Below are 25,895 nucleotides of genomic sequence, written 5' to 3'. Positions count from 1 at the left end.
AGTGTCACTTGTGGGGTGTACAGACGGACTGGAAACCCACTATATTGGGTATATTAAAAAACACTGCACACACCTAACAAAACTTAGTTTGTTGAAATGTGTTATGTGTGAAGAGTGTGTCCTCATTTTTCATTTTACATAAAGGGCAGATTTCAATAGAAATTAACCTGGTTACACCCCCCTGGCTGTCAATCGCACACCCGGTCCTGTTACTTCCTTGTTTGGTTAGCTCAGTGGAGATAAACTCAAGTGGCAGGAAGTGTCCAGAGCACTAAGACTTCTCATTGAGCTGCATTTTGAAGTCTGTGATTGGACAGACACAGAGTCCTAATTTGAATTGATTTCTTAGAAGAGATGAGGTTAAAAAAGAGACTTGGCGGGGATGATTCCACCTATTATAGTAGCGCTGTTAAGTCTCAGTTGTGATTGCAGAACATGAAGAAAGATACTGAAGATATACCAAGACTCTAGAAACAAACCATGAATGTGGCCTGCAAAAACGGGCCCCAGTGACACTTGGGAGATTCTAGCTCTTCAGCTGCCGCCAAGAACAGCTCAATCTATGTACGAAGCAGTGAGGTCTGTGTCAGGCAGTTATCACAGGGCTGGCCGAGAGGAAGGACTGGTCAGGGGGAAAGGGTGGGATCATGCACAGTTCTGCGTGCTCAGGGGGGGAATGGGCCACAAAGTGCATTGTCACAGGCAAACAACGGAGGCAAGCAGTAGAGTCACAGGTTAGAAAGCATTAAGGAAGCAGGTACGCTGGGGCTGCAGGAGAAAAGCTCTCTGTGGAGCCCGGCTCTGCTGTCTCCCCGCACGGGGTGGGTCGGACCAGACGTGCCAATCTGTATCTGGATAAAAAAAATGAAAAGGACCAACCTTCTCGCTGATCTGAGAGATGGAGGTTTGGTTGGATGGCGGTGCGATGAGGAATGACGAGATATAAGAGAGACAGGGAGAAACACAGAGAGAGTAAAAACAGCAACCTGCATGTGTACACAGAAACGCACACACACAGCAACGGAGCCAACTGCACGAACAGTGTACTTTCACCCATAGAGCAAATCAAGCATCCACCCAAACACCACAAAGTGCACATTCACCATCACATTCACCCATAGTCCAAACCGAACATCCACCTAAACATCACAAAGTGCACCTTCACCATCACATTTACCCATAGCCCAAACCGAGCATCCACCCAAACACCACAAAGTGCACATTCACTCTCACATTCACCCATATCCCAAACCCAGTATCCACCCAAACACCAGGAATAAATCTCACTACATGCTGATACAAACACATATGTAGATAGAGGCATCTGCACCCATACCATACACACTATAACACCCCTGATATAACACACATCCTGTATAAAGCATCAATCTCAGTATACAGCCCAGCATAAGAACGCACGGATATACAATATCCACCATAGATAAAGCATGTATTGTCAGTATGCACCCTAACATGAAAACTGCTATTTCACTGTTACTGCTCCCACTGGTAGGCTATTCCAGGTATCTACTACCCTTTCTATACCACTGTTACCACTCCCACTGGAAGGCTATTCCAGGTATCTACTACCCTTTCTATACCACTGTTACCGCTCCCACTGGAAGGCTATTCCAGGTATCTACTACCCTTTCTATACCACTGTTACCGCTCCCACTGGAAGGCTATTCCAGGTATCTATTACCTTTCTATATCACTATTACCGCTCCCACTGGAAGGCTATTCCAGGTATTTACTACCCTTTCTATACCACTGTTACCGCTCCCACTGGAAGGCTATTCCAGGTATCTACTACCCTTTCTATATCACTGTTACTGCTCCCACTGGAAGGCTATTCCCAGTATCTACTACCCTTTCTATATCACTGTTTCTGCTCCCACTGGAAGGCTTTTCCAGATATCTACTATCCTTTCTATATCACTGTTACTGCTCCCACTGGAAGGCTATACAAGGTATCTACTACCCTTTCTATATCACTGTTACTGCTCCCACTGGAAGGCTATTCCCGGTATCTACTACCCTTTCTATATCACTGTTACCGCTCCCACTGGAAGGCTATTCCAGGTATCTACTACCCTTTCTATATCACTCTTACCGCTCCCACTGGAGGGCTATTCCAGGTATCTACAGTACTACCCTTTCTATATCACTGTTACTGCTCCCACTGGAAGGCTATTCCAGGTATCTACCACCCTTTCTATATCGCTGTTACTGCTCCCACTGAAAGGCTATTCCAGGTATCTACTACCCTTTCTATATCACTGTTACTGCTCCCACTGGAAGGCTATTCTAGGTATCTACTACCCTTTCTATATCACTGTTACTGCTCCCACTGGAAGGCTATTGCAGGTATCTACTACCCTATCTATATCACTGTTACTGCTCCCACTGGAAGGCTATTCCAGGTATCTACTACCCCTTCTATATCACTGTTACTGCTTCCACTGGAAGGCTATTCCAGGTATCTACTACCCTTTCTATATCACTGTTACTGCTCCCACTGGAAGGCTATTCCAGGTATCTACTACCCTTTCTATATCACTGTTACTGCTCCCACTGGAAGGCTATTCCAGGTATCTACTACCCTTTCTATATCACTGTTACTGCTCCCACTGGAAGGCTATTCCAGGTATCTACTACCCTATCTATATCACTGTTACTGCTCCCACTGGAAGGCTATTCCAGGTATCTACTACCCTTTCTATATCACTGTTACTGCTCCCACTGGAAGGCTATTCCAGGTATCTACTACCCTTTCTATATCACTGATAGTCCTTACTGCGGTCACTTTGCCTTTTCCATAGAATGACATGAACTAAAAATGAATTTCCCTTGCAATTTCATAAATTGAAGCTGTGGCTACGTAATTATAATAATGTCAGATATATATCTAAAGCAGGAGCTAAGTTAGAAGGAAACAAACTGGCACTCCAGCATTTAAAAATGTCCAAATGGCAAATCGATACTTTCATCATTTTAATTTCAGGGTCAGCAGAATATTTATTTTTCAAGTTAATGATGCATATTGCAAAGACAAAAAAAGGATTGGGTCTGCGAGTATTCGTTAGTATAGTTTTGTAATTACATTTTTTTTCACTGTTAACAGGGCACAAGCTGATTATTATTATATATCTAGTGCAAACATATTCTGCAGCGCTGTACAATTAGAGAAAGGGGTGAAGAAGGCTCTGTTCACATGAGCTTACAATGATAACATAGCTTGCTATTTTACTGACAAGATTAAACTGTAACAATCCTGGCTCTCTCAGCCTGACTTGGACTAAACAGGAGGTGTCTGTGTTTCTCCTTTCCTCTCGCCCCACCACTTGTCTCCTTGATCTCATTCCCTATCACATGATCTGATCTCTCTACCCCTGCCTTGTGGGGTCCTTAACATATCTTTAATTGCTCTTTCTCCTGGAATCATCCCCGCTCCTCTCAAACATGCTACTGTTGTACCGAGCCTAAAGATGCCATCACTTGACCCGTCTTCCCCATCCATCTACTGTCCTTATCTCTACTCCTTTTCTCCTTAATACTTCTTAAATGACTTGTCTGTAACCGTCTGACATACTCTAACTCTCTCCTCCACACTCTTTAATCTGGCTTCCCCTCCTCCATTCTATCGAGATCGCTCTGATTAAACTAACTAATGATCTACTCATGGCTAAATTCAAAGGACAGTACTATATACTCATTCTTCTAGACTCTCCCTTGGTCTTCGTGACACTGCCCTTTCATGGTTCTCGTCCTATCGCTCCCAATGATCCTTCATTGTCTTCTTTTTGGGTAACACTTCCTCCCCTCATCAAGCCCCAAAGCTCTGCCCTCTACAGTCCATAATGAATGCTGTCGCCAGGCTGATTTTTCTCTCCCATTGCTCCTTTCAAATTTCACTCATTCAAAGGTGCGCCCCTTCTCGGCCACTCGTCTCTGCAGGTGACTTTCTCCAATCCGATACTCGTACTCATATGGTTATCTCGTATTTACTGGACTTCTTGCGGCCAGCTCCATTCTTATGGAACAGCCTGCCTCCACCCAAAAGACTCTCACTTGTCTTCAATCCTTTAATAAGTCCCTGAAAAAGCCACCACTCCTGAATAGCCTATAGGCTCAAACTAATGGTCGTTCCTCAAACCTACATCCGACACTGTCAGGACAAATGTCAACTCAAAACTATTTTTTTATATAATAATTATTTTATTTAAAAAAACAAAAAAACAACCTCATCCCTTCTTTTAGTGTATGACGGGATCCTTCAGCCATGTACACACACGTTGGGTCAGACAGTGTTTGGAAACCAGCAGTTAGTCTCTATGGTCTACCTTGCTCCACTCCCAGCACGGAAACAGGAAGGACCATAGAGACTAACTGCTGGTTTTCCAACACTGTCTGACCCAAGGTGTAGGTACACATGGCTGAAGAATCAATGGTCTGGCGTATCGAGGCAATCACTGCATGTACCATGTGCTCAAAAAGAAGCAATCGACTGGGAAAAAATAAATCAGGATTGGTGTCTTCATAGTCGGAATAAAGATAGGTTTCACGGCACTTTTTAATTTTTATTTTATTTAAAGAAAGTGTTCCTTTAAATTGTAAATATGAAATTGTTTGGCCGTCTAGATTAGCATGTGTCTTGCTTTTTGATCCAATCTGTTCTTGTCAAAGTGCATCGTAACGATTAAGTGTAATTACGGGACACAGTGTTTAAAGTGGAGAAGCCAACAAGAACATTTCATCGGTTTCCATAGCAATTGCTCCATTTTCAGAACTCTGCCCTGATGTTATCTTTATAAAGATCCTTCTGCAGACTACAAATGACGAGATTTCCAATAACATCACAAACACAACAATTACTTCCTCGTCATCGGAAACAAACTGCAGATGTACACCCCAACACCCCTACATTTACTTTCTTCCTGGTTTCTATCTTTGGAAAAAGGGAAACTCACAGATTGCTATCGCTTCCTACACTTACAGCAAACAACATCCTAAACAAAACTACAGAATGTTTAATATTCCAGGTATTGGTGAGCGTGTAGCAGTATTTTTTGCTCTCATTAAGCAGACTATGAAGAAAATGTTAGCACATCCGCCTGACAAGGAGAAAGCACAAAACATATGCTTTTCCACAAACAAAAAGACGCACGTCGAACTCTGTGGGGGATGCAAACTGCTGTCGTAACATCACAAGGGCTGTTATACACACAGACACGCAAATAGACACACACATTAGAGATAACACCCTTCACGTTAACAACCACATACAAACGACGCAACAAACACATACACACTATATCAGCCACGCAGAAATCACATACACGTTGTGACAATCATACAGCAAACACATTCACAGAATGAACCACACAGCCACACTCACTCACTGTATCAACCACGCAGCCACACTCACTCACTGTATCAACCACGCAGCCACACTCACTCACTGTGTCAACCACGCAGCCACACTCACTCACTGTGTCAACCACGCAGCCACACTCACTGTGTCAACCACGCAGCCGCAGCCACACTCACTGTGTCAACCACGCAGCCACACTCACTCACTGTGTCAACCACGCAGCCACACTCACTCACTGTGTCAACCACGCAGCCACACTCACTCACTGTGTCAACCACGCAGCCACACTCACTGTGTCAACCACGCAGCCACACTCACTGTGTCAACCACGCAGCCACACTCACTCACTGTGTCAACCACGCAGCCACACTCACTCACTGTGTCAACCACGCAGCCACACTCACTCACTGTGTCAACCACGCAGCCGCAGCCACACTCACTGTGTCAACCACGCAGCCACACTCACTCACTGTGTCAACCACGCAGCCACACTCACTCACTGTATCAACCACGCAGCCACACTCACTCACTGTGTCAACCACGCAGCCACACTCACTCACTGTGTCAACCACGCAGCCACACTCACTGTGTCAACCACGCAGCCACACTCACTCACTGTATCAACCACGCAGCCACACTCACTGTGTCAACCACGCAGCCGCAGCCACACTCACTGTGTCAACCACGCAGCCACACTCACTCACTGTGTCAACCACGCAGCCACACTCACTCACTGTATCAACCACGCAGCCACACTCACTGTGTCAACCACGCAGCCACACTCACTCACTGTATCAACCACGCAGCCACACTCACTGTGTCAACCACGCAGCCACACTCACTCACTGTATCAACCACGCAGCCACACTCACTGTGTCAACCACGCAGCCACACTCACTCACTGTATCAACCACGCAGCCACACTCACTCACTGTATCAACCACGCAGCCACACTCACTGTGTCAACCACGCAGCCACACTCACTCACTGTATCAACCACGCAGCCACACTCACTCACTGTATCAACCACGCAGCCACACTCACTCACTGTATCAACCACGCAGCCACACTCACTGTGTCAACCACGCAGCCACACTCACTGTGTCAACCACGCAGCCACACTCACTCACTGTATCTCCCAAACACACCACAAGAAATCTTACCCACTGCATTGATACACACAGAGATGCTAAATCATAAATGAAGATAAACACACACTAAGTGTCTAGGACAGTATGTTATAAAACACTCTCCGTAACTCAGGTGTGCGACAAACCCAGCACACAATGCGTTCTTGATTGTCCTGTCGTCCTGTAAAGCCAAAAGTTAGCAGCGGCCAATTGGAGACATCCGTGGCAGATCTTTCTTACCACGCACGTAGAGGTTGGCAGGCGCAGAGTAGCGTGTTCCGATGCTGTTGGTGGCGACACACTCATATTTCCCTTGGTCTGATTCCTCGCTGTTTTCTATCTGAAGCGCTCCTGCACGAGGAAGACAAAAAGAGAGTAGTTAAGAGGAGGAAACAAAAAACATATTTAAAATGTGAAAATGAGTCCGAATGAGCAAGAATTGGATGACGTTCCCTCATCTGAATTCAAGAATCCATGTATCTGCCCCACTGACAAGAGAGAGGCCCCGAAACCAGTTGTTAAAGTGTTCTCACTTGGCACAATCTATTTAAATGCAAGATTGCAGAAAGGGAACGTTAACGAGGCCCTTTAATTAGTCTGAAGGGATCTCTGCCAAGTATGGTTGCTAAGCATACACTAGACTCTTATCTGCTGGTGCGAGGACGCCTGTGGGGAGACACATATTGGCCAGTTTTGGTCTTTCACATTAAAAGTGACAGAGGAACTTCCACTAGGAGAACAGAGCTCCGTATTACTGCAGACGTGTTAAAGTTAACTTGACTGGACATTTAAATGCCAGCAAAATGCAAAAGGTACTTCGAGTTCAACATCCGATCTTCTCCCAGCGGACTGATTGGCTCCTTGTTTAATGACTTTCAGCAATTCGATGACTGTCAACCTTTGTCGTTATCATGCAAATTAAATGGGTTAATAAACTGTACAGAAGCGAATCCTTCTCCCTGCTAGCCTCAGAACACCAGACATTCTACCCTATCACTTGGGCATTACACAGCTTCGCTATAGCTAATACGGGGTGATGGGAGAAGGGCTGTGTGCAACTGAGCAAGAAGTTCATGTAAGGATATTAGACTGGGTCTAGTGGCCTCAATATTCGTTTATTAGAATTCATTTATTTAGCACCAACACACTCCACAGCGCTGTACAATGACGTTAAAATAAAATAACAGAAAAACGATGAACAAATTAAGGTGATCGGAATGAGGAGTTGATGAGGACTCTGCTCAGAAAACGTAATTCCCCAGGAAATGCAGTTTTTATCATTGCACGGACATTCACGATGACAATAATGGAACAGCAAAGAGATCAGAACTCCTTTGGAACAGATTAGGGTGACATATAGACAAGCATTCAGTTACCCATCTACCTGCTCTATATCACCAGGTGTTGATTACATTTTGCAATCAGTCTCAGCACCGCTATAGTCTGGAGATTTAGCCTTCCAATGTGTTACACTGCCCCCTGCTGGATTGCTTTCAGTAAATACAGTACAGACGCTGTTGTTAATGTGGTAATATGTCTTCTTTAACTCTAAACATGTATAAACATACAGAAATCCTCAAAATAATCTTATCGATTGTAAACTCTTGGATACATTTTATTAAAATCCCCTTTATTGGTTTGTTTCCATCTGCCAAACTGGGTTTTCTTATTCCGAAGTTAACTCATTGCATCCTGTGCTATGGCATTTGTTTGAGTTATTTAAATAAATAATATTATAATTGAGTTTGTCAGTCTGGGCTCTGCAGTCTCATAATTCCCAACGACTTCAGATGGATCTAGACCACTTGATATATCTAGAACCCAGAAACTATCAGCAGGGCTCAGCAACCCAGCCTCAAAGACCACAACAATGACAGATGTAAAGGAAGTTCAGAAGTATTTAAGTATTTGATACCTGCCTAGCCATTTCACTGATATCTTAGGGAGCCTACAGGAGGCTGCTGGATCTGCAAAATGCGCTGGTAGAAAGTTAAAATGACTCAGTAGGCAAGTTTATGTTTTCTGGAGTGCTGACATTGCTATTTTCTATAAACATTTAGTTTTGTTTTTTTTCCATCTTATTTTATTCTTTTTGAACCCAGGTAAAATAAAAAAAAAAAGATGGATTATACACCAAACACACACTCAGAGATGATGTATATACCATGAAATGCAAAGGGAACGAATGTCCTTGAAAATAAATGCAAGTGTCATAATTATGAACAAAATATGTAATATTGTACAGACAACACGTTCACTGCAGCCTGTACTCCCCACTGTCTGAAGGGTGGCTGGATCAGGGTGATGGGAGTTCCTATCCAGCAGCTGCTGTAGCAAAATTGCCTTTTCTTCTATTTGTGAGGGATAAAGTAAAAGCACAGATCTGGAGTGTGATCATACAAACAAATAAACATGGACCCCAGCATTGACATTAAAAGTATCTATGAATAACTCCTTTCGTTAGCTGAGAGCCTGCGCGTTTTACCGTTATAGTAACCGGAGTGGGGAGAACATTGGACCTTCCCAAACAGTGTGTCTATTCTGATCAGTGTTTGGCTTACTCTAGTTTATCACACAATCTATTTCCAATTTTTGATCCCTATATACACCTGACATTATGGTTCTAGAACGATCTGCTTTATGCAGAGAGACTGTTACAGATTAGAGTTACTTTGCATATAAACACACATGGTATATATTTAGGACTGGCCGTTAGTAAGCAGCGAGCCAGGAGTTCCCAATTCTGAGTCAATGTTGCGGTAATATTTGGGGATGGTTAGTGGTTAGTGTGAGCACTTAGTACAGACATGAACACTCTGTAGACGAGACGTAGAAGGCTGAAGGACATTTGTTTTGCTTTATATACAGGCTATGTCCCTTAATAAATTCACATAGAAGAGGCTAGATTGAGCATGGAACCTGGAGATTCACGTGAAATCAGCTACACGATATTTGTCACTATGTTTACAATACGAGTTTTATGGATCACTGATTCTAGAGATGCTGGCTATATGGAGTACTGATGACCTTAGAGATGCTGGCTATATGGAGTACTGATTCTAGAGATGCTGGGCTATACGGAGTACTGATTCTAGAGATGCTGGCTATATGGAGTACTGATTCTAGAGATGCTGGGCTATATGGAGTACTGATTCTAGAGATGCTGGGCTATATGGAGTACTGATTCTAGAGATGCTGGCTATATGGAGTACTGATTCTAGAGATGCTGGCTATATGGAGTACTGATTATCGAGATGCTGGGCTATACGGAGTACTGATTCTAGAGATGCTGGGCTATACGGAGTACTCATTCTGGAGATGCTGGGCTATATGGAGTACTGATTCTAGAGATGCTGGGCTATATGGAGTACTGATTCTAGAGATGCTGGCTATATGGAGTACTGATGACCTTAGAGATGCTGGCTATATGGAGTACTGATTATCGAGATGCTGGGCTATACGGAGTACTGATTCTAGAGATGCTGGGCTATACGGAGTACTCATTCTGGAGATGCTGGGCTATATGGAGTACTGATTCTAGAGATGCTGGGCTATATGGAGTACTGATTCTAGAGATGCTGGCTATATGGAGTACCGATGACCTTAGAGATGCTGGCTATATGGAGTACTGATGACCTTAGAGATGCTGGCTATATGGAGTACCGATTCTAGAGATGCTGGGCTACATGGAGTACTGATTCTAGAGATGATGGACTGTATCAAGTACTGGTTCTAGAGATGCTGGCTATATGGAGTACTGATTCTAGAGATTCTGGGTTATATGGAGTACCGATTCTAGAGATGCTGGGCTATATGGAGTACTGATTATCGAGATGCTGGGCTATATGGAGTACTGATTCTATAGATGCTGGGCTATATGGAGTACTGATTCTAGAGATGCTGGGCTATATGGAGCACTGATTATCGAGATGCTGGGCTATATGGAGTACTGATTCTAGAGATGCTGGGCTATATGGAGTACTGATTCTAGAGATGCTGAGCTACATGGAGTACTGATTCTAGAGATGCTGGCTATATGGAGTACTGATTCTAGAGATGCTGGGCTATATGGAGTACTGATTCTAGAGATGCTGGGCTATACGGAGTACTGATTCTGGGCTATATGGAGTACTGATTCTAGAGATGCTGGGCTACATGGAGTACTGATTCTAGAGATGCTGGCTATATGGGGTACTGATTCTAGAGATGCTGGCTATATGGAGTACTGATTCTAGAGATGCTGGCTATATGGAGTACTGATTCTAGAGATGCTGGCTATATGGAGTACTGATTCTAGAGATGCTGGCTATATGGAGTACTGATTCTAGAGATGCTGGCTATATGGAGTACTGATTCTAGAGATGCTGGGCTATATGAAGTACTGATGACTTTAGAGATGCTGGCTATATGGAGTACTTATGATTCTAGAGATGCTGGCTATAGAGTACTGATTATAGAGATGCTGGGCTATACGGAGTACTCATTCTGGAGATGCTGGGCTATATGGAGTACTGATTCTAGAGATGCTGGGCTATATGGAGTACTGATTCTAGAGATGCTGGCTATATGGAGTACTGATTCTAGAGATGCTGGCTATATGGAGTACTGATGATTCTAGAGATGCTGGGCTATATGGAGTACTGATTCTAGAGATGCTGGCTATATGGAGTACTGATGACCTTAGAGATGCTGGCTATATGGAGTACTGATTCTAGAGATGATGGACTGTATCAAGTACTGGTTCTAGAGATGCTGGCTATATGGAGTACTGATTCTAGAGATGCTGGCTATATGGAGTACTGATGATTCTAGAGATGCTGGGCTATATGGAGTACTGATTCTAGAGATGCTGGCTATATGGAGTACTGATTCTAGAGATGCTGGCTATATGGAGTACTGATGATTCTAGAGATGCTGGGCTATATGGAGTACTGATTCTAGAGATGCTGGCTATATGGAGTACTGATGACCTTAGAGATGCTGGCTATATGGAGTACTGATTCTAGAGATGATGGACTGTATCAAGTACTGGTTCTAGAGATGCTGGCTATATGGAGTACTGATGACTTTAGAGATGCTGGCTATATGGAGTACTTATGATTCTAGAGATGCTGGCTATAGAGTACTGATTATAGAGATGCTGGGCTATACGGAGTACTCATTCTGGAGATGCTGGGCTATATGGAGTACTGATTCTAGAGATGCTGGGCTATATGGAGTACTGATTCTAGAGATGCTGGCTATATGGAGTACTGATTCTAGAGATGCTGGCTATATGGAGTACTGATGATTCTAGAGATGCTGGGCTATATGGAGTACTGATTCTAGAGATGCTGGCTATATGGAGTACTGATGCTAGAGATGATGGACTGTATCAAGTACTGGTTCTAGAGATGCTGGCTATATGGAGTACTGATTCTAGAGATTCTGGGCTATATGGAGTACTGATTCTAGAGATGCTGGCTATATGGAGTACTGATTCTAGAGATGATGGACTGTATCAAGTACTGGTTCTAGAGATGCTGGCTATATGGAGTACTGATTCTAGAGATGCTGGGCTATATGGAGTACTGCTTCTAGAGATTCTGGGCTATATGGAGTACTGATTGTAGAGATGCTGGCTATATGGAGTACTGATTCTAGAGATGCTGGGCTATATGGAGTACTGATTCTAGAGATGCTGGGCTATATGGAGTACTGAATCTAGAGATTCTGGGCTATATGGAGTACTGATTCTAGAGGTGGCTTAGTAAATGGAGTACTGATTCTAGAGATGCTGGCTATATGGAGTACTGATTCTAGAGGTGGCTTAGTAAATGGAGTACTGATTCCAGAGATGCTGGCTGAGCTAATACTCTGGGTGCATTATAAAAGGGGAGTTGAGGTCAGGGTTCCCCTGCATTCCCAATGGTGGTGCAGACACAATGTAAATAAAGGACTGAGTTCCTTTCTAAAAGGTATCAGTGTGTTTCCTTCAGCCTTCCAGAGAGAGAATGGAACAGATAACATGAAGCGATCCGTGAGTGCGGACGCTGCTAATGGCGCCAAATGTGAGGATGGAGACGAGTGGTCCAGAGGCAGATGGGGCACTGATGGCTGTACGGTTGTCACAGCATTCTTACCTCTGATTGGTGTACCACCTGGTGAGGTAATATGAATGCAAACAGAATTAGAAAGAGGTTGTTAGTAAAAGGAAGAGGAGAGTAAAATTAAAGAGAGGGTAGAGGGAAAGAGCAGCACGTTTGGTCAATTCTCTCATTGTCATCCAACGCCTCCAAAACTTGGCACAATGAGGGATTTAACTCATTCATTGTTAGGTAGGTAGGCTTCAAAGTGGACCCATCGTCTCAAAATATAATCACTTTAATTCAGAATAACTTTATACCAACTTGGTAGCTATACACAGAAAGCCATCCATTCTGTGACCTGTCACATCGCCAGGAGGGATTCTGGGTGTTCACACCTAGTGGTTTCAATTAGACAGTTCCGAATGGTTACCTGACTACTACTCTGTATAAATATATCATTTCTGTATAAACTCATGCTAACCGGTGGATGACATTGTGGTATGGGACATGTGTGCATTTAAGGTCATTATAGTCACCAAAACAACGTTAGCTTAATGAAGCAGATTGGGTGTATATAGATCATGCATCTGGAGTCTCACTGTTCAGTTATCTGCCATTTAGGATTTGGTTTCTGTTTATGCAGCCCTTGCCACACCTCCCCAGCTGTGACTGACACAGCCTGCATGAAAACAAAATGGCTTCATTTAGAATCACATTTTTATCTCCTGCACTGTAAGTTATTAACATAGCATGAGATAATTAAATACACTGTGCAATACAGAAAGTTTAAACATTAGATCTCTCTTTACAGGAAGTGTTTAGGAAAGCCGTGTAAGTCACATGTTGGGAGGTGTGACTAGGGCTGTATAAACAAAATAATTTAACTCCTACATGGCAGAGAATTGAGCAGTGAAACAGCATGGGCATGGTCTATACACCAAAACTGCTTCATTAAGCAAAAGATGTTTTGGTGCCTATAGTGCCCCTTTAAGTAGTTATTGTGGAAAGTGCTGACAGTGGAGCCAAATACAAGAACATGCCATCGGATTCCATGGCAATTGCTCCACCTTTAGCACTTTCCAATCGTATTTAATTGCCATTAGGTAGAATTATGTTATTAAACATTCCTGAAAAAACCTGTTAGCATCATTGACCATGTCCCAACACACAGGTTGTATGGGGACGATAGATCCACTTTAAAACAATAGAAATTATATATTAAAAAATATATATATAATAAAAATTGAAACACAGTAAAACGAGGAGTCCGGGTCAAGAGTAGGGGATTTAGTAGTTTAGTTCTGGGAAAGAGGTTACCCTAAATGCATATAGTCCCTTATTCTTTGGACATTTTTCACAAACATAAACAAATATATATTTTTTACACATTATACTTAATCAACATTTCAACAGACAATCCCACCACATTAAAAGCTGCCCGTGATATTTTACACAGCCATTGGCTTTACCATGATTTCCGTGACAATGTTTCCATCAAACTCTGCCAAAGAAACATCAACGTTTATGGCAGTGGACGCCTTGCGCAGGGAGAGCAGAATGAAATGCAGTCGTCATGGAGACACAGGAATTGTCACTTTCCACACGTGAAATATTCCAGATTTTACAAATTATGGTTAACTCTTGAATACCAGAAGAGCAGAGACCAGGATGTGTCGGTCACAGGACAAGCAATGCCACTGTTATTTTTTTTTGTTTTTTGGTCAATCTCTTTTTATTGAAATTTTTGTTTTTATGATATCAATGTAGGGAGGGTTACAGAAATAAAGGAGGAGAGAAAAAAGGTGTCACATGAGATCATAGACATGTTTGTACATTCGTTAAGTGGTCGATATGCATCACATTTATGTTGTCCTAACATCGATATGTTAACAGGAGGGAATGACTTGCTTCGGGAGAGCAGCCTGGTACGTCAAGAGGGATTAAATGCTACCCACTTGGGGGGAGAAATTATGGCAGTCTTCAAGATATTCCCCTAACCAAGGGGTTAACGGGGGGGAAGGACGCGTTTGGTGCGGTGACCCACACCAGGTTATACGGGGCTAGGCCCCGAACGGGTAAATGCCGGAAAACGCCATTTTTAATTAACTGTTCATTAGACAATATAGTATATCACAGAAAAGTAAAAAGATAAAGTTGATATAATAATGGGTCTACAAAAGTGGACACTCTTAGGACCATACTTACTAAACAGCAAGTTGTGGGGACACGCATACTGACTTTTAGATAGAGAAATAGACAGATAAATAGAAATATTTCTTATAAGGATTTTGAGAATGTTTCTTTATTTTGTTATTTTAGCCTACAGTCATGAAGGTAAATACTTACACAACTTGCTGTTGAAAGAAAAGGATCTTTTAACCATTTAGACACACAGGTAAGTAGGCATGCTTGATTTAGGCCTACTTACCTGTGTGTACATGAATATATGGATTGTAGGTCCGTGTTGCTCAGAGGAACACACATTACATTGTATCCAGCTAGCTCCAGGATATTCTAAGATCAGGAAACCGTGGGATAATGTCTCACATTTATTACATTAACCACTCTCACTACTAATCAGAGCCCCCCTACCCCTCGATATGTTTAGGACGGCGTCCCACCCACAGTTTCCCCACTCTCCCAGCTCTGCCTTATTAGCTTACATGAAAATGTGTCTAAGCGTCTAGAATTGGTGTGACATTTACATGAGTTAGGGGTCAACCGCCTAATCAAACACATCATCTTATTAAGCTCCTGCTTATCGGAATACACTGATAAAGGTTGGGTTTTCTGCAGCTGTCATTAACCCATTTAGCTTTCTGAAAAATAATTAGTCCTGTCTGAAAATGGTGGCAAGTTCTGTATCCATGGCAACACGTCCTACAATGTTTTACTTGCAATTACAACAAGGGGACACATTTTTGAGAATTCTAATCTACACATGACAGGTGGTAATATATAGATACATTATGTTTTGAGAGTTTTAACGTGTAAACTCGGAGGGCAGCCGTCTGCACAAGTGATCCTTACCAATGGGTAACGCTGTGTATAAACGTTTAAATAAAATCACAGCAACACATAGCGGCTACTTTTGGATCATCCAAGGCCATTTTGAATGTGTTGTGATGGACTTCAAGTCACAGCTAATTTTTAATAACTACAAATAAAATTATCAGAGTGAATTTCGTGAACTCTCTCTCGCCAACCCAACTGTTCTGAAATATCTTCTGCAAACATTGTGCTTAATGCATTATTTCCTTTCTGTTTAGACCTAAGGCAGGACATAAAAAGGTAACGTTAACAAAAAAACAACATTTTAAGTAGAACTGGTTGAAATTTACAGTTTCTCCTCAGCAGGAACACTAGCATTTGCTGCAAGATATCAGATACAGAGCATTAGGCATTCATGGGAGCTCTGGGTATTCACAATGGATTCTAGTGCCTTCCTTTAACCCAAAGCCAGTCTGAGGGAGAACCATCAGGAGAACGGAATTGCCGTTTCTGGCAGGCTGAGCGTTAAATAAACAGGAGACACATTTCAAAGCACTTAGCATTGATTTTCAAAGTCCATAAGACATCTGATGCCCTCCAGCCCCCGACGGGCAGTGGGAATAAAATGTATTCAAATGGGAAATTAAACCCAATCACATCAAAGCGTCTCTTCCAGTTTCTTGCAAACTCTCAAACTTCAGGAGAAGGGTTGTCTATTGGTTCCCCCTTCATGTCTGGGCTGGCTGGTGCCTGGACATCCAACCATTAGCTAAACCATTAACCTGTTCATTGCTGTGATTAGACAAAGTGACAATACATCTGTGTATTAGGATGTAGCAGCTGAGAGTGAGTGAGATCTGCTTCATTCATTATGACTTGATATATTTAAACAAGCATGCATTCCTAACACTGTAATGTTCAGTAACTAGTGCTATGACCACCCACCTCCCAAATTAAATTAAAAAAAAGGAATTTACTTACCTTATTGCCCATGCGGCGCCAATATCCACGTGATTGCCTCTCCTCCCCGCTGACATCATCAATCCTGATGATCTCAGCCAATCCAATACTTCCCTGTAGAGAGCATTAGGCGGCTAATGCACATTCACAGTATATGCTGCACTGCGACCAATCAGCATCATAAATTGAGCGAACGCACCACTATGGGAAGCATTCAGGGTCTTCATGCAGTGGGTGGAGATGCTGAACGCCAGTCCTCTAATCTTTGCAGGACCGAACCGAGGAAATTCCTCTAATGGCCGACAGAATCACAGTCACTGAAGGTGGTGACAAGCAGCAATTTAAAACACTGCATTTTCTCAGAAAAGGTAGCATTTACACTATTCTGCCTACACGTTCTTTGAACCCCTACATTAAGCTACAGTGGTCCTAGTTACTATACTGTCCCTTTAAAAAGAAAATCACATGGCTCAATGACATTGCATGAATTTCCATTCCTACTTGAGCACTGGTGTGTTTTCATGGTGTTATTGCAATGGCAGAGAGAACCAACAGGCCAGGCTTTGTAACTAGTACGTCATAATAATATAGCAATCTGCTCATTATGACATTATCTATTGCACTTAGTTTACGGTGTTATAACTGACCGCTTCCACTGGAAGGCATTTCCAGGTATCTACTACCCTTTGTATATCACTGTTGGAATATACCAATTCTGCCTACTGAACGAATATGAACAGTTAAAGAATACTATAAAAGTGACGTAACGTGACTATGGCAGCTTGCTGCAGAGGTTATGTCCTCACACCGTCTCACATTTGATATTAATTAATTTAGAAAAACTGCGTCTATTATTTAAACGGGGTAAACCCGTCCGCATTATCAATATAAATTGCAACCAACCTGGATAACACTGACTGGCTGAGAGTATTGGGTTAGTCCAACACTCTCAGCCAAATCATGTTCGGACACAATTGACACAGGGAATAACCAATTGTTATTATTGAATTTCCACGTTATCATTGTGGCTGACACACAGAAACATTCAATTTATCCAGATGTTAAGTACAAAGCGAGCATTGTGTTCGAGATATGCAACTCGTGTTTCAAATAAAACAATCCTGCTTAATTCTTTTTGAACAACTTTAACTCAGCAGTGAAGGAGTTAAACTCGGACAGCGCCTGGCGCCCAGTGGGCACTAAATGCTTCCCGATTCGTGCATTTCATACATCCATATTAGTAGAATTTGCATTAGAAAGAACAAAAAGGATAGGCTTATAAGTATCCCCGAGCAAAACCCATCAGGCAGAGGTTTGCCAAGGTTTGGGTAGCGAGGGGCGAGCTAGATGCAGATCTGGCACTAGAGAATGCTAGAAACAACAGATTTTTAGGATTAATTTGACACATGCTCCTCTTCAATGGCCAAACAGAGGGTAGAACTATTGAAGATGGGAAGGAGGAATTGTTCATTGTGCTATTTATACTCACACAGCAGAAAGCAATATCGCCAGAAGCGTTGGAATAAATGCGATTTCCTAATCTCGTTTCTGAGTTTTAGTATTGGCGCAGTACCTGTGCATTTTCTGGCTATCACGTAGCTTGTCAGGAACTGCTGCCGGCTGTAATCACGAATCATGTGCAAATCCCACTATAAAGAAGCCCATTCTGTGACAACTGGCGTTTATAACCTAACCATGTCCACAAACCCCCACAAAACATTATAAATAGAGGGGGGGGGGGGGGGGGGGCTACATTATTGCTAAAAGAGAATTATTGCCATTCCTATATGTAATGTTTTTTTTTAATCACTATCCTTCATTAAACTGAAAATCCAATAATTTTAACAAACACAGTAATATATGGAGGACATTGTTACCAAGGCTAGAACATGTGGACCGTTACGTGTTACATTAGACTTGGTGCCAATTGAAACGGCCAGAACTAAACTCAGAGGGTGATTCTCTGGTTCGGGATGAAGAGGACGGCATTGATTTTTTCAAAAAAGACTGACATTTAAATGCCAAATATGGTTTAAATAATTCTGTTTGGCAAACATCAATGTGCGAACATGTTGTGGAGCCACGGAGCAGTTCTCGCAAAAAATAAATAAAAACGATAAGATCATTATTTTACAAGTCCTAATGACTGTGCACCATTACGCTGGATGCTGTGATGCTCAGGGAGTCCTAATTAAGTAATGAATACTTCCTGCCGGCAGACCCATTTATTCGAGGTAAGAGAGAAAACAGCCCCGGTGCCTATTAAGGTGGAGATCCCCCCGTCACATATATTTTAGTAGAAAAGGTGATACCCTAGATGTGATGTAGCTATAGGGTGTCACCTTTTCTACTACATATTTTGATGTTTGAGGTTTTGGTGAATTCCCATCTGTATCCAGTTTGAGCATCGTACCATTAGTCAGACTCCCTGATCCCTGTATGTTGCAATAGGCATACCAGACCACTCCACTCACATATATTTTAGTATCCGATCTCTGCTCTTTGTGAATGTGACACTGTTTGTTTAACGTGGGCTTGTGCGGTTTGCTTTTTTCACTGTGCTGATGGTTTTCAGTTTAAACCTTTTTTAAGGTAACCTAATCCTATCTATCAGAGGTGCTTTCCCAGTCGTTCCTGTGTCATCCCTTCCAAGGCCATCGGAGAGTTCTTTGTTTGTCAATAACCAATATAATGGTGTTTATTGTAGAGTCTCCGAGCGCTCTGTCCTCATATTAAAATGATCACAATGTGTGAATATCAGAACAGGAAGGATGGTTTACTACAGATTACATGTATATCACTGGTGTGTAACGACTACAATCATTAGATAAGGCCAAGATGGCCCTCCAACTGACTTATGAATCTCAGCCAGAATTATGTCAAACCTGATAGTGGATGAAACATACTCTAATAAGTGAGATAACGAGAGAAGCATTAGGACACACGTGGCAAGTTACATTGCTTCCAATGGATCAGACTGGATCATTAAACATTTATGTCAGACATTTGGGAGTATATGGTCATTACAAGCAGAGGTGCCACGGACGTTCCACATATAAAAACACCACATCACTTTGTTGCCAAAAAAAACCTGTTCGGGGATGAAACCACTCATCTGGAAAAGCAGGAATTTACTTGTTTTCCATAAAAATGATACAAAGTAATACACTATATGGACAGTATTGGGGCACACCTCTTAATTATCAAATTCAAGTGTTTCAATCAGACCCATTGCCACATGCCTACAAAATGAAGCACCGAGCCATGCAGTCTGCATTTACCAACATTTGTGGGAAAAAATGGGTCATTCTGAAGAGCTCAGTGAATCCAAGCGTGGTACTGTGACAGGATGCCACCTTTGCAATAATTCAGTTTGTGAAATTTCATCCCTGCTAGATATTCCACTGTAAACTGTAAGTGGAAGTGTTTAGGAACTCAGCAACTCAGCCACAAAGCGGAAGACCACGACAAGTTACAGAGCGGTGTCACAGAGTGCTGAGATTCCACAGCTGAAGATTTCAAAGCTTCCACTGGCATTATTATCAGCACAGAAACTGTGTGGCGGGCGCTTCATGGAATGGGTTTCCAAGGGCGAGCAGATGGAAGTCTCACATCACCAAGTACAATACCAAGCGTAGTGGTATGAAGCACGCCGCTGCTGGACCCTGGAGCATTGCAACGTGTTATGTGGACTGACGAATTACACATCTCTGCTTGGCATCTGATGGGCGAATTTAAGTTTGGAGGATGCCAGGAGAACGTTACCTGTCTGACTGCATTGTGCCAACTGTAAAGTTTGGTGAAGGAGGGATGATGGTATGGAGCTGTTTTTCAGGTGTTGGGCTAGGCCCCTTACTACCAGTGAAGGGAAATATTAATACCAAGATATTTTGGACAATGTTATGCATCCAACTTTGTGGAAACCATGGGGAATTCCTTTTCTATTCCAGCATGACTGCGCCCCAGTGCACACAGCAAGGTCCATAAAGACATGGTCGGATGAGTATGGTGAACTTGACTGGCATGCGCAGAGCCCTGAGCTCAACCCCATCAAACACCTTTGGGATGAACTGGAGTGGCTTTCTCGACCAACATCATCAGCCTAAACCTGCAAATATTCTACTGGATGAATGGAAAAAAAAGGAATGAATGGACAAAAAAGGAATCATGAGCCTAAACCTGCAAATATTATACTGGATGAATGGACAAAAATTCCCACAGAAACACTCCAAAAATCCTGTGGAAAGCCGTTCCAGAAGCGTATAGCTTTAATATACCATTACTATACCATTAAGGTCTATGTATTTAGAATACGATGCCATTAAAGTCCCTGTTGGTGCAATGGCCAGGTGTCCCAATACTTTGGTCCATGTAGTGTTTGTTGTATGTTAGAAGTGATAAATAAAACCCTTTAAACATTTCACAAGTACTCAATCTAAACAAAGTGGCAGTCTATTTTTATTTAATTTTTTTTGCAGCATACATTAAACGATCTCCCTTTTTGCCAATTTTGATTTTTTGCTGTGATGGCTTGAAGGTGAGGAATGAATTCATCTTAGCAGGTTCCTCTTGCTCTTCTGCCTACCATTTTATACCATTTGATCTCCCCTGTTAACAGATCTTTACAGGAAGAATAGTGAATGTGCGTTTAGCTGCCGAGTCTGTCGCGGTAGCAATACTTAGTACTAAGGCTGTAGAGGGACTTGCAGAACACATCTGATGCGTGGCAGACTTAGTATGTGGTCTGTCTTTACCCATCTCATCATCTGGCAAGACATCAAACAACAGCAATCGTCTAATAGCCCAGACTTTTACTTAAATACCATTATTGCTTCGAATACACCGCAGCAACAGAACGAGCAAAATATTTGATTATATATTGGGAAAACACACCATTTTCTTCTGTAATGTGTTTCTGTCCAAAAAAAAGCATATGTATTGTCCAAATGTGTCTGTTGATGGCTCTTTGTAGATAGATTAATGCGATTTAGAGTGGTTCTCAGTGGAAATTATTTAGAATATACGCCTGCATTCAGCATTAAAGTATTCAAGCAAACAGATTCTTTCTTAGAACTTTAAAAACACTTATCGGTTAAAATCGGTGCTGGAACAGATTTTAATCTCCGCAGCCAAATACGTGTCTGCTGTGCGTCTGAGATCTTAGAGATACTGTATCCAAAGGAAATATTGGTAATCTATCATTCCCGCAGATAACACTTTGTTTTGCTTCCTAAATCCCACGCTTTGTTGGAGGGCATGTTTGCATTACATTTTTAAAGATTTTTTTTTGTAGGTTGTTATCCAGTGCCAGAACTGAATCTTGCTTGCTTTCAGATATTAAAAGGTCAAATCAGGGAGATCTCTGGTAATGTACAGGAGGGATGGATAAAATAAACTGAGGTTCATTCACTAAACAGTGAACTCATAAGACCCGAGTAGAATAATTTAGGTCAAAATATTTTGCCTCTGGTAAGTGACTCTAAATTCTGTGAATCAGTCTTGTAGTCATTGCACGTCAGCAACTAAAGCAACACTTCAAGGACCATAACCACCTCAGCCTTCTGTAAATGTACAAATTCACACCTCTTTATTCAGCAACGGGGAGCCTCCATCTTAGCTCCCTGTCAGTCATTGTTATAAGCTCCGCCCTTTACACCTGGCAGTCAGTATAGAGAGAGCCGCCTCCATCTTAGCTCCCTGTCAATCATTGTTATAAGCTCCGCCCTTTACACCTGGCAGTCAGTATAGAGAGAGCCGCCTCCATCTTAGCTCCCTGTCAATCATTGTTATAAGCTCCGCCCTTTACACCTGGCAGTCAGTATAGAGAGAGCCACCTCCATCTTAGCTCCCTGTCAATCATTGTTATAAGCTCCGCCCTTTAAACCTGGCAGTCAGTATAGAGAGCCACCCCCATCTTAGCTCCCTGTCAATCATTGTTATAAGCTCCGCCCTTTATACCTGGCAGTCAGCATAGAGAGAGCCACCTCCATCTTAGCTCCCTGTCAATCATTGTTATAAGCTCTGCCCTTTACACCTGGCAGTCAGTATAAAGAGAGCCACCTCCATCTTAGCTCTCTGTCAATCATTGTTATAAGCTCCAACCTTTACACCTGGCAGTCAGTATAGAGAGAGCCACCTCCATCTTAGCTCCCTGTCAATCATTGTTATAAGCTCCGCCCTTTACACCTGGCAGTCAGTATAGAGAGAGCCACCCCCATCTTAGCTCCCAGTCAAGCATTGTTATAAGCTCCGCCCTTTACACCTGGCAGTCAGCATAGAGAGAGCCACCTCCATCTTAGCTCCCTGTCAATCATTGTTATAAGCTCCGCCCTTTACACCTGGCAGTCAGTATAGAGAGAGCCACCTCCATCTTAGCTCCCTGTCAATCATTGTTATAAGCTCCGCCCTTTACACCTGGCAGTCAGTATAGAGAGAGCCGCCTCCATCTTAGCTCCCTGTCAATCATTGTTATAAGCTCCGCCCTTTACACCTGGCAGTCAGTATAGAGAGAGCCACCTCCATCTTAGCTCCCAGTCAATCATTGTTATAAGCTCTGCCCTTTACACCTGGCAGTCAGTATAAAGAGAGCCACCTCCATCTTAGCTCTCTGTCAATCATTGTTATAAGCTCCGCCCTTTACACCTGACAGTCAGTATAGAGAGAGCCACCTCCATCTTAGCTCCCTGTCAATCATTGTTATAAGCTCCGCCCTTTACACCTGGCAGTCAGTATAGAGAGCCACCTCCATCTTAGCTCCCTGTCAATCATTGTTATAAGCTCCGCCCTTTACACCTGGCAGTCAGTATAGAGAGAGCCACCTCCATCTTAGCTCCCTGTCAATCATTGTTATAAGCTCCGCCCTTTACACCTGGCAGTCAGCATAGAGAGAGCCACCTCCATCTTAGCTCCCAGTCAATCATTGTTATAAGCTCCGCCCTTTACACCTGGCAGTCAGTATAGAGAGAGCCACCTCCATCTTAGCTCTCTGTCAATCATTGCTATAAGCTCCAACCTTTACACCTGGCAGTCAGTATAGAGAGAGCCACCTCCATCTTAGCTCCCTGTCAATCATTGTTATAAGCTCCGCCCTTTACACCTGGCAGTCAGTATAAAGAGAGCCACCTCCATCTTAGCTCCCTGTCAATCATTGTTATAAGCTCCGCCCTTTACACCTGGCAGTCAGTATAGAGAGAGCCACCTCCATCTTAGCTCCCAGTCAATCATTGTTATAAGCTCCGCCCTTTACACCTGGCAGTCAGTATAGAGAGAGCCACCTCCATCTTAGCTCTCTGTCAATCATTGCTATAAGCTCCAACCTTTACACCTGGCAGTCAGTATAGAGAGAGCCACCTCCATCTTAGCTCCCTGTCAATCATTGTTATAAGCTCCGCCCTTTACACCTGGCAGTCAGCATAGAGAGAGCCACCTCCATCTTAGCTCCCTGTCAATCATTGTTATAAGCTCCGCCCTTTACACCTGGCAGTCAGTATAAAGAGAGCCACCTCCATCTTAGCTCTCTGTCAAGCATTGTTATAAGCTCCGCCCTTTACACCTGACAGTCAGTATAGAGAGAGCCACCTCCATCTTAGCTCCCTGTCAATCATTGTTATAAGCTCCGCCCTTTACACCTGGCAGTCAGTATAGAGAGAGCCACCTCCATCTTAGCTCCCTGTCAATCATTGTTATAAGCTCCGCCCTTTACACCTGGCAGTCAGTATAGAGAGAGCCACCTCCATCTTAGCTCCCTGTCAATCACTGCTATAAGCTCCGCCCTTTACACCTGGCAGTCAGTATAGAGAGAGACACCTCCATCTTAGCTCTCTGTCAATCATTGCTATAAGCTCCAACCTTTACACCTGGCAGTCAGTATAGAGAGAGCCACCTCCATCTTAGCTCCCTGTCAATCATTGTTATAAGCTCCGCCCTTTACACCTGGCAGTCAGTATAGAGAGAGCATACAGAGAGGAAGAGAACCATTTCGGCTGCTCGTCTTCATTTCCATTGTGTACCCTGGCTGTGTCTTACCTAAACTGGGTTATGATGTTATTTGCTAGATCTTAGCTCCTTAAGGACCAAACTTCTGGAATAAAAGGATATCATGACATGTCACACAAGTCATGTGTCCTTAAGGGGTTAAAGGAACACTATAAGTCAGGAACAAAACCATATATTCCTGTCCCCATAGTGTTAAAAACACCATTTAGGTGCGGAGCACGTGTCTGCCGATGCTGGCCCCGCCCCTGATCTGCCTCCTTGCTGTCATCATCAGAATTTAAGATTTCACCAATCCTATGCTTACCTCTAGCGAAAGCATTGGATTGTCTGAAATCAGCAATGAGGCGGGGCAGGAACAGGGCCAAACACAGCCGTGGCCAATCAGCATCTCCTCATAGAGATTAATTGAATCAATGAATCTCTATGAGCAGGGCCGTCTTTAACGCGGGGCAAACAGGGCAGCTGCCCTGGGCCCAGTTACTCCTGGGGGGCCCAAAGCAGCTGCCCCGTGGCCCCGCCGCCCATTGCCTGCATAAGAAAAATTCCCTCCCCACCCACGGGCCCGCGGTGCTTGTATTGCGGCTGCACCGGGGCCCATACTCTAAGGGGGCTCACTGGGTGGCCAATACACTTAGGGCCACCCGGTGAGCACTTTTCAGCAGGGGCCCGGTCGGATGCTGTGGCCCTTTAACAGCACGACCGGCCTCCTGCTTTACGGCAGCCTGGGAGGAAGTGACGTCGGTGAGTCACTTCCTCCCTCAGAGATGACGAGCCGCGCGGGAGGGAGGCTGAGCCAGGAGGCAGCGAGGAGGGGGACTGAGCAAAGAGAGCCAGTCCCCAACTTCCAACCACCCGAGGCAGCACACTGAACCCCAGGGAAGGTAGGAAACTGGAGGGGGGCTTTACAGTTTGCCCATGTGTATGTCAGTATGTGTGTGTTTATGTCTGTCAGTAGGTCTGTGTGTGTCTCTGTGTGTGTGTCAGTCTGTCTGTGTCAGTCTGTGTGTGTGTGTCAGTCTGTGTGTGTGTGTGTGTGTGTGTCAGTCTGTGTGTGTGTGTGTGTCAGTCTGTCTGTGTGTGTGTGTCAGTCTGTCTGTGTGTCTGTCTGTGTGTGTGTCTGTCAATAGGTCTGTGTGTGTGTGTGTCAGTAGGTATGTGTGTGTGTGTGTCAGTAGGTATGTGTGTGTGTCAGTTTGTCTGTGTGCCTGTCAGTAGATCTGTGTGTGTGTCTGTCAGTAGGTCTGTCTGTGTGTGTGCCAGTATGTATGTCTGGGTATCAGTATGTCTGTGTGTGTGTGTGCCACTATGTCTGTCTGTGTGTCAGTATGTGTCTGTGTGTGCCAGTATGTCTGTGTGTCTGTCAGTAGGTCTGTGTGT

General features: G+C 43.4%; 2 protein-coding genes across 12 annotated transcripts in view; both read right to left on the bottom strand.

The window, feature by feature from the left end:
• Positions 1-25,895, bottom strand: part of PTPRF (protein tyrosine phosphatase receptor type F) — a 965,824-nt gene that overhangs the window by 46,176 nt on the left and 893,753 nt on the right. For 6 of the 11 annotated variants that reach the window (XM_063427667.1, XM_063427666.1, XM_063427670.1 and 3 more), the window contains 2 exons: positions 12,627-12,644; positions 6,745-6,855 (listed from right to left, as the gene is read on the bottom strand). In XM_063427667.1, coding sequence (XP_063283737.1) covers positions 6,745-6,855; positions 12,627-12,644 — 129 coding nt within the window. Of the gene's footprint in view, positions 1-879; positions 1,366-6,744; positions 6,856-12,626; positions 12,645-25,895 lie in introns of those variants that run through there. The other 5 variants (XM_063427668.1, XM_063427677.1, XM_063427671.1 and 2 more) reach the window with 2 other exon arrangements.
• Positions 1-25,895, bottom strand: part of KDM4A (lysine demethylase 4A) — a 374,420-nt gene that overhangs the window by 100,217 nt on the left and 248,308 nt on the right. The gene's annotated exons all lie outside the window — the stretch shown is intronic.

The sequence above is a fragment of the Pelobates fuscus genome, chromosome 7, assembly GCF_036172605.1.
Source record: "Pelobates fuscus isolate aPelFus1 chromosome 7, aPelFus1.pri, whole genome shotgun sequence".
Taxonomy (NCBI): domain Eukaryota; kingdom Metazoa; phylum Chordata; class Amphibia; order Anura; family Pelobatidae; genus Pelobates; species Pelobates fuscus.
This window is presented reverse-complemented; position numbering and strand designations above follow the sequence as displayed.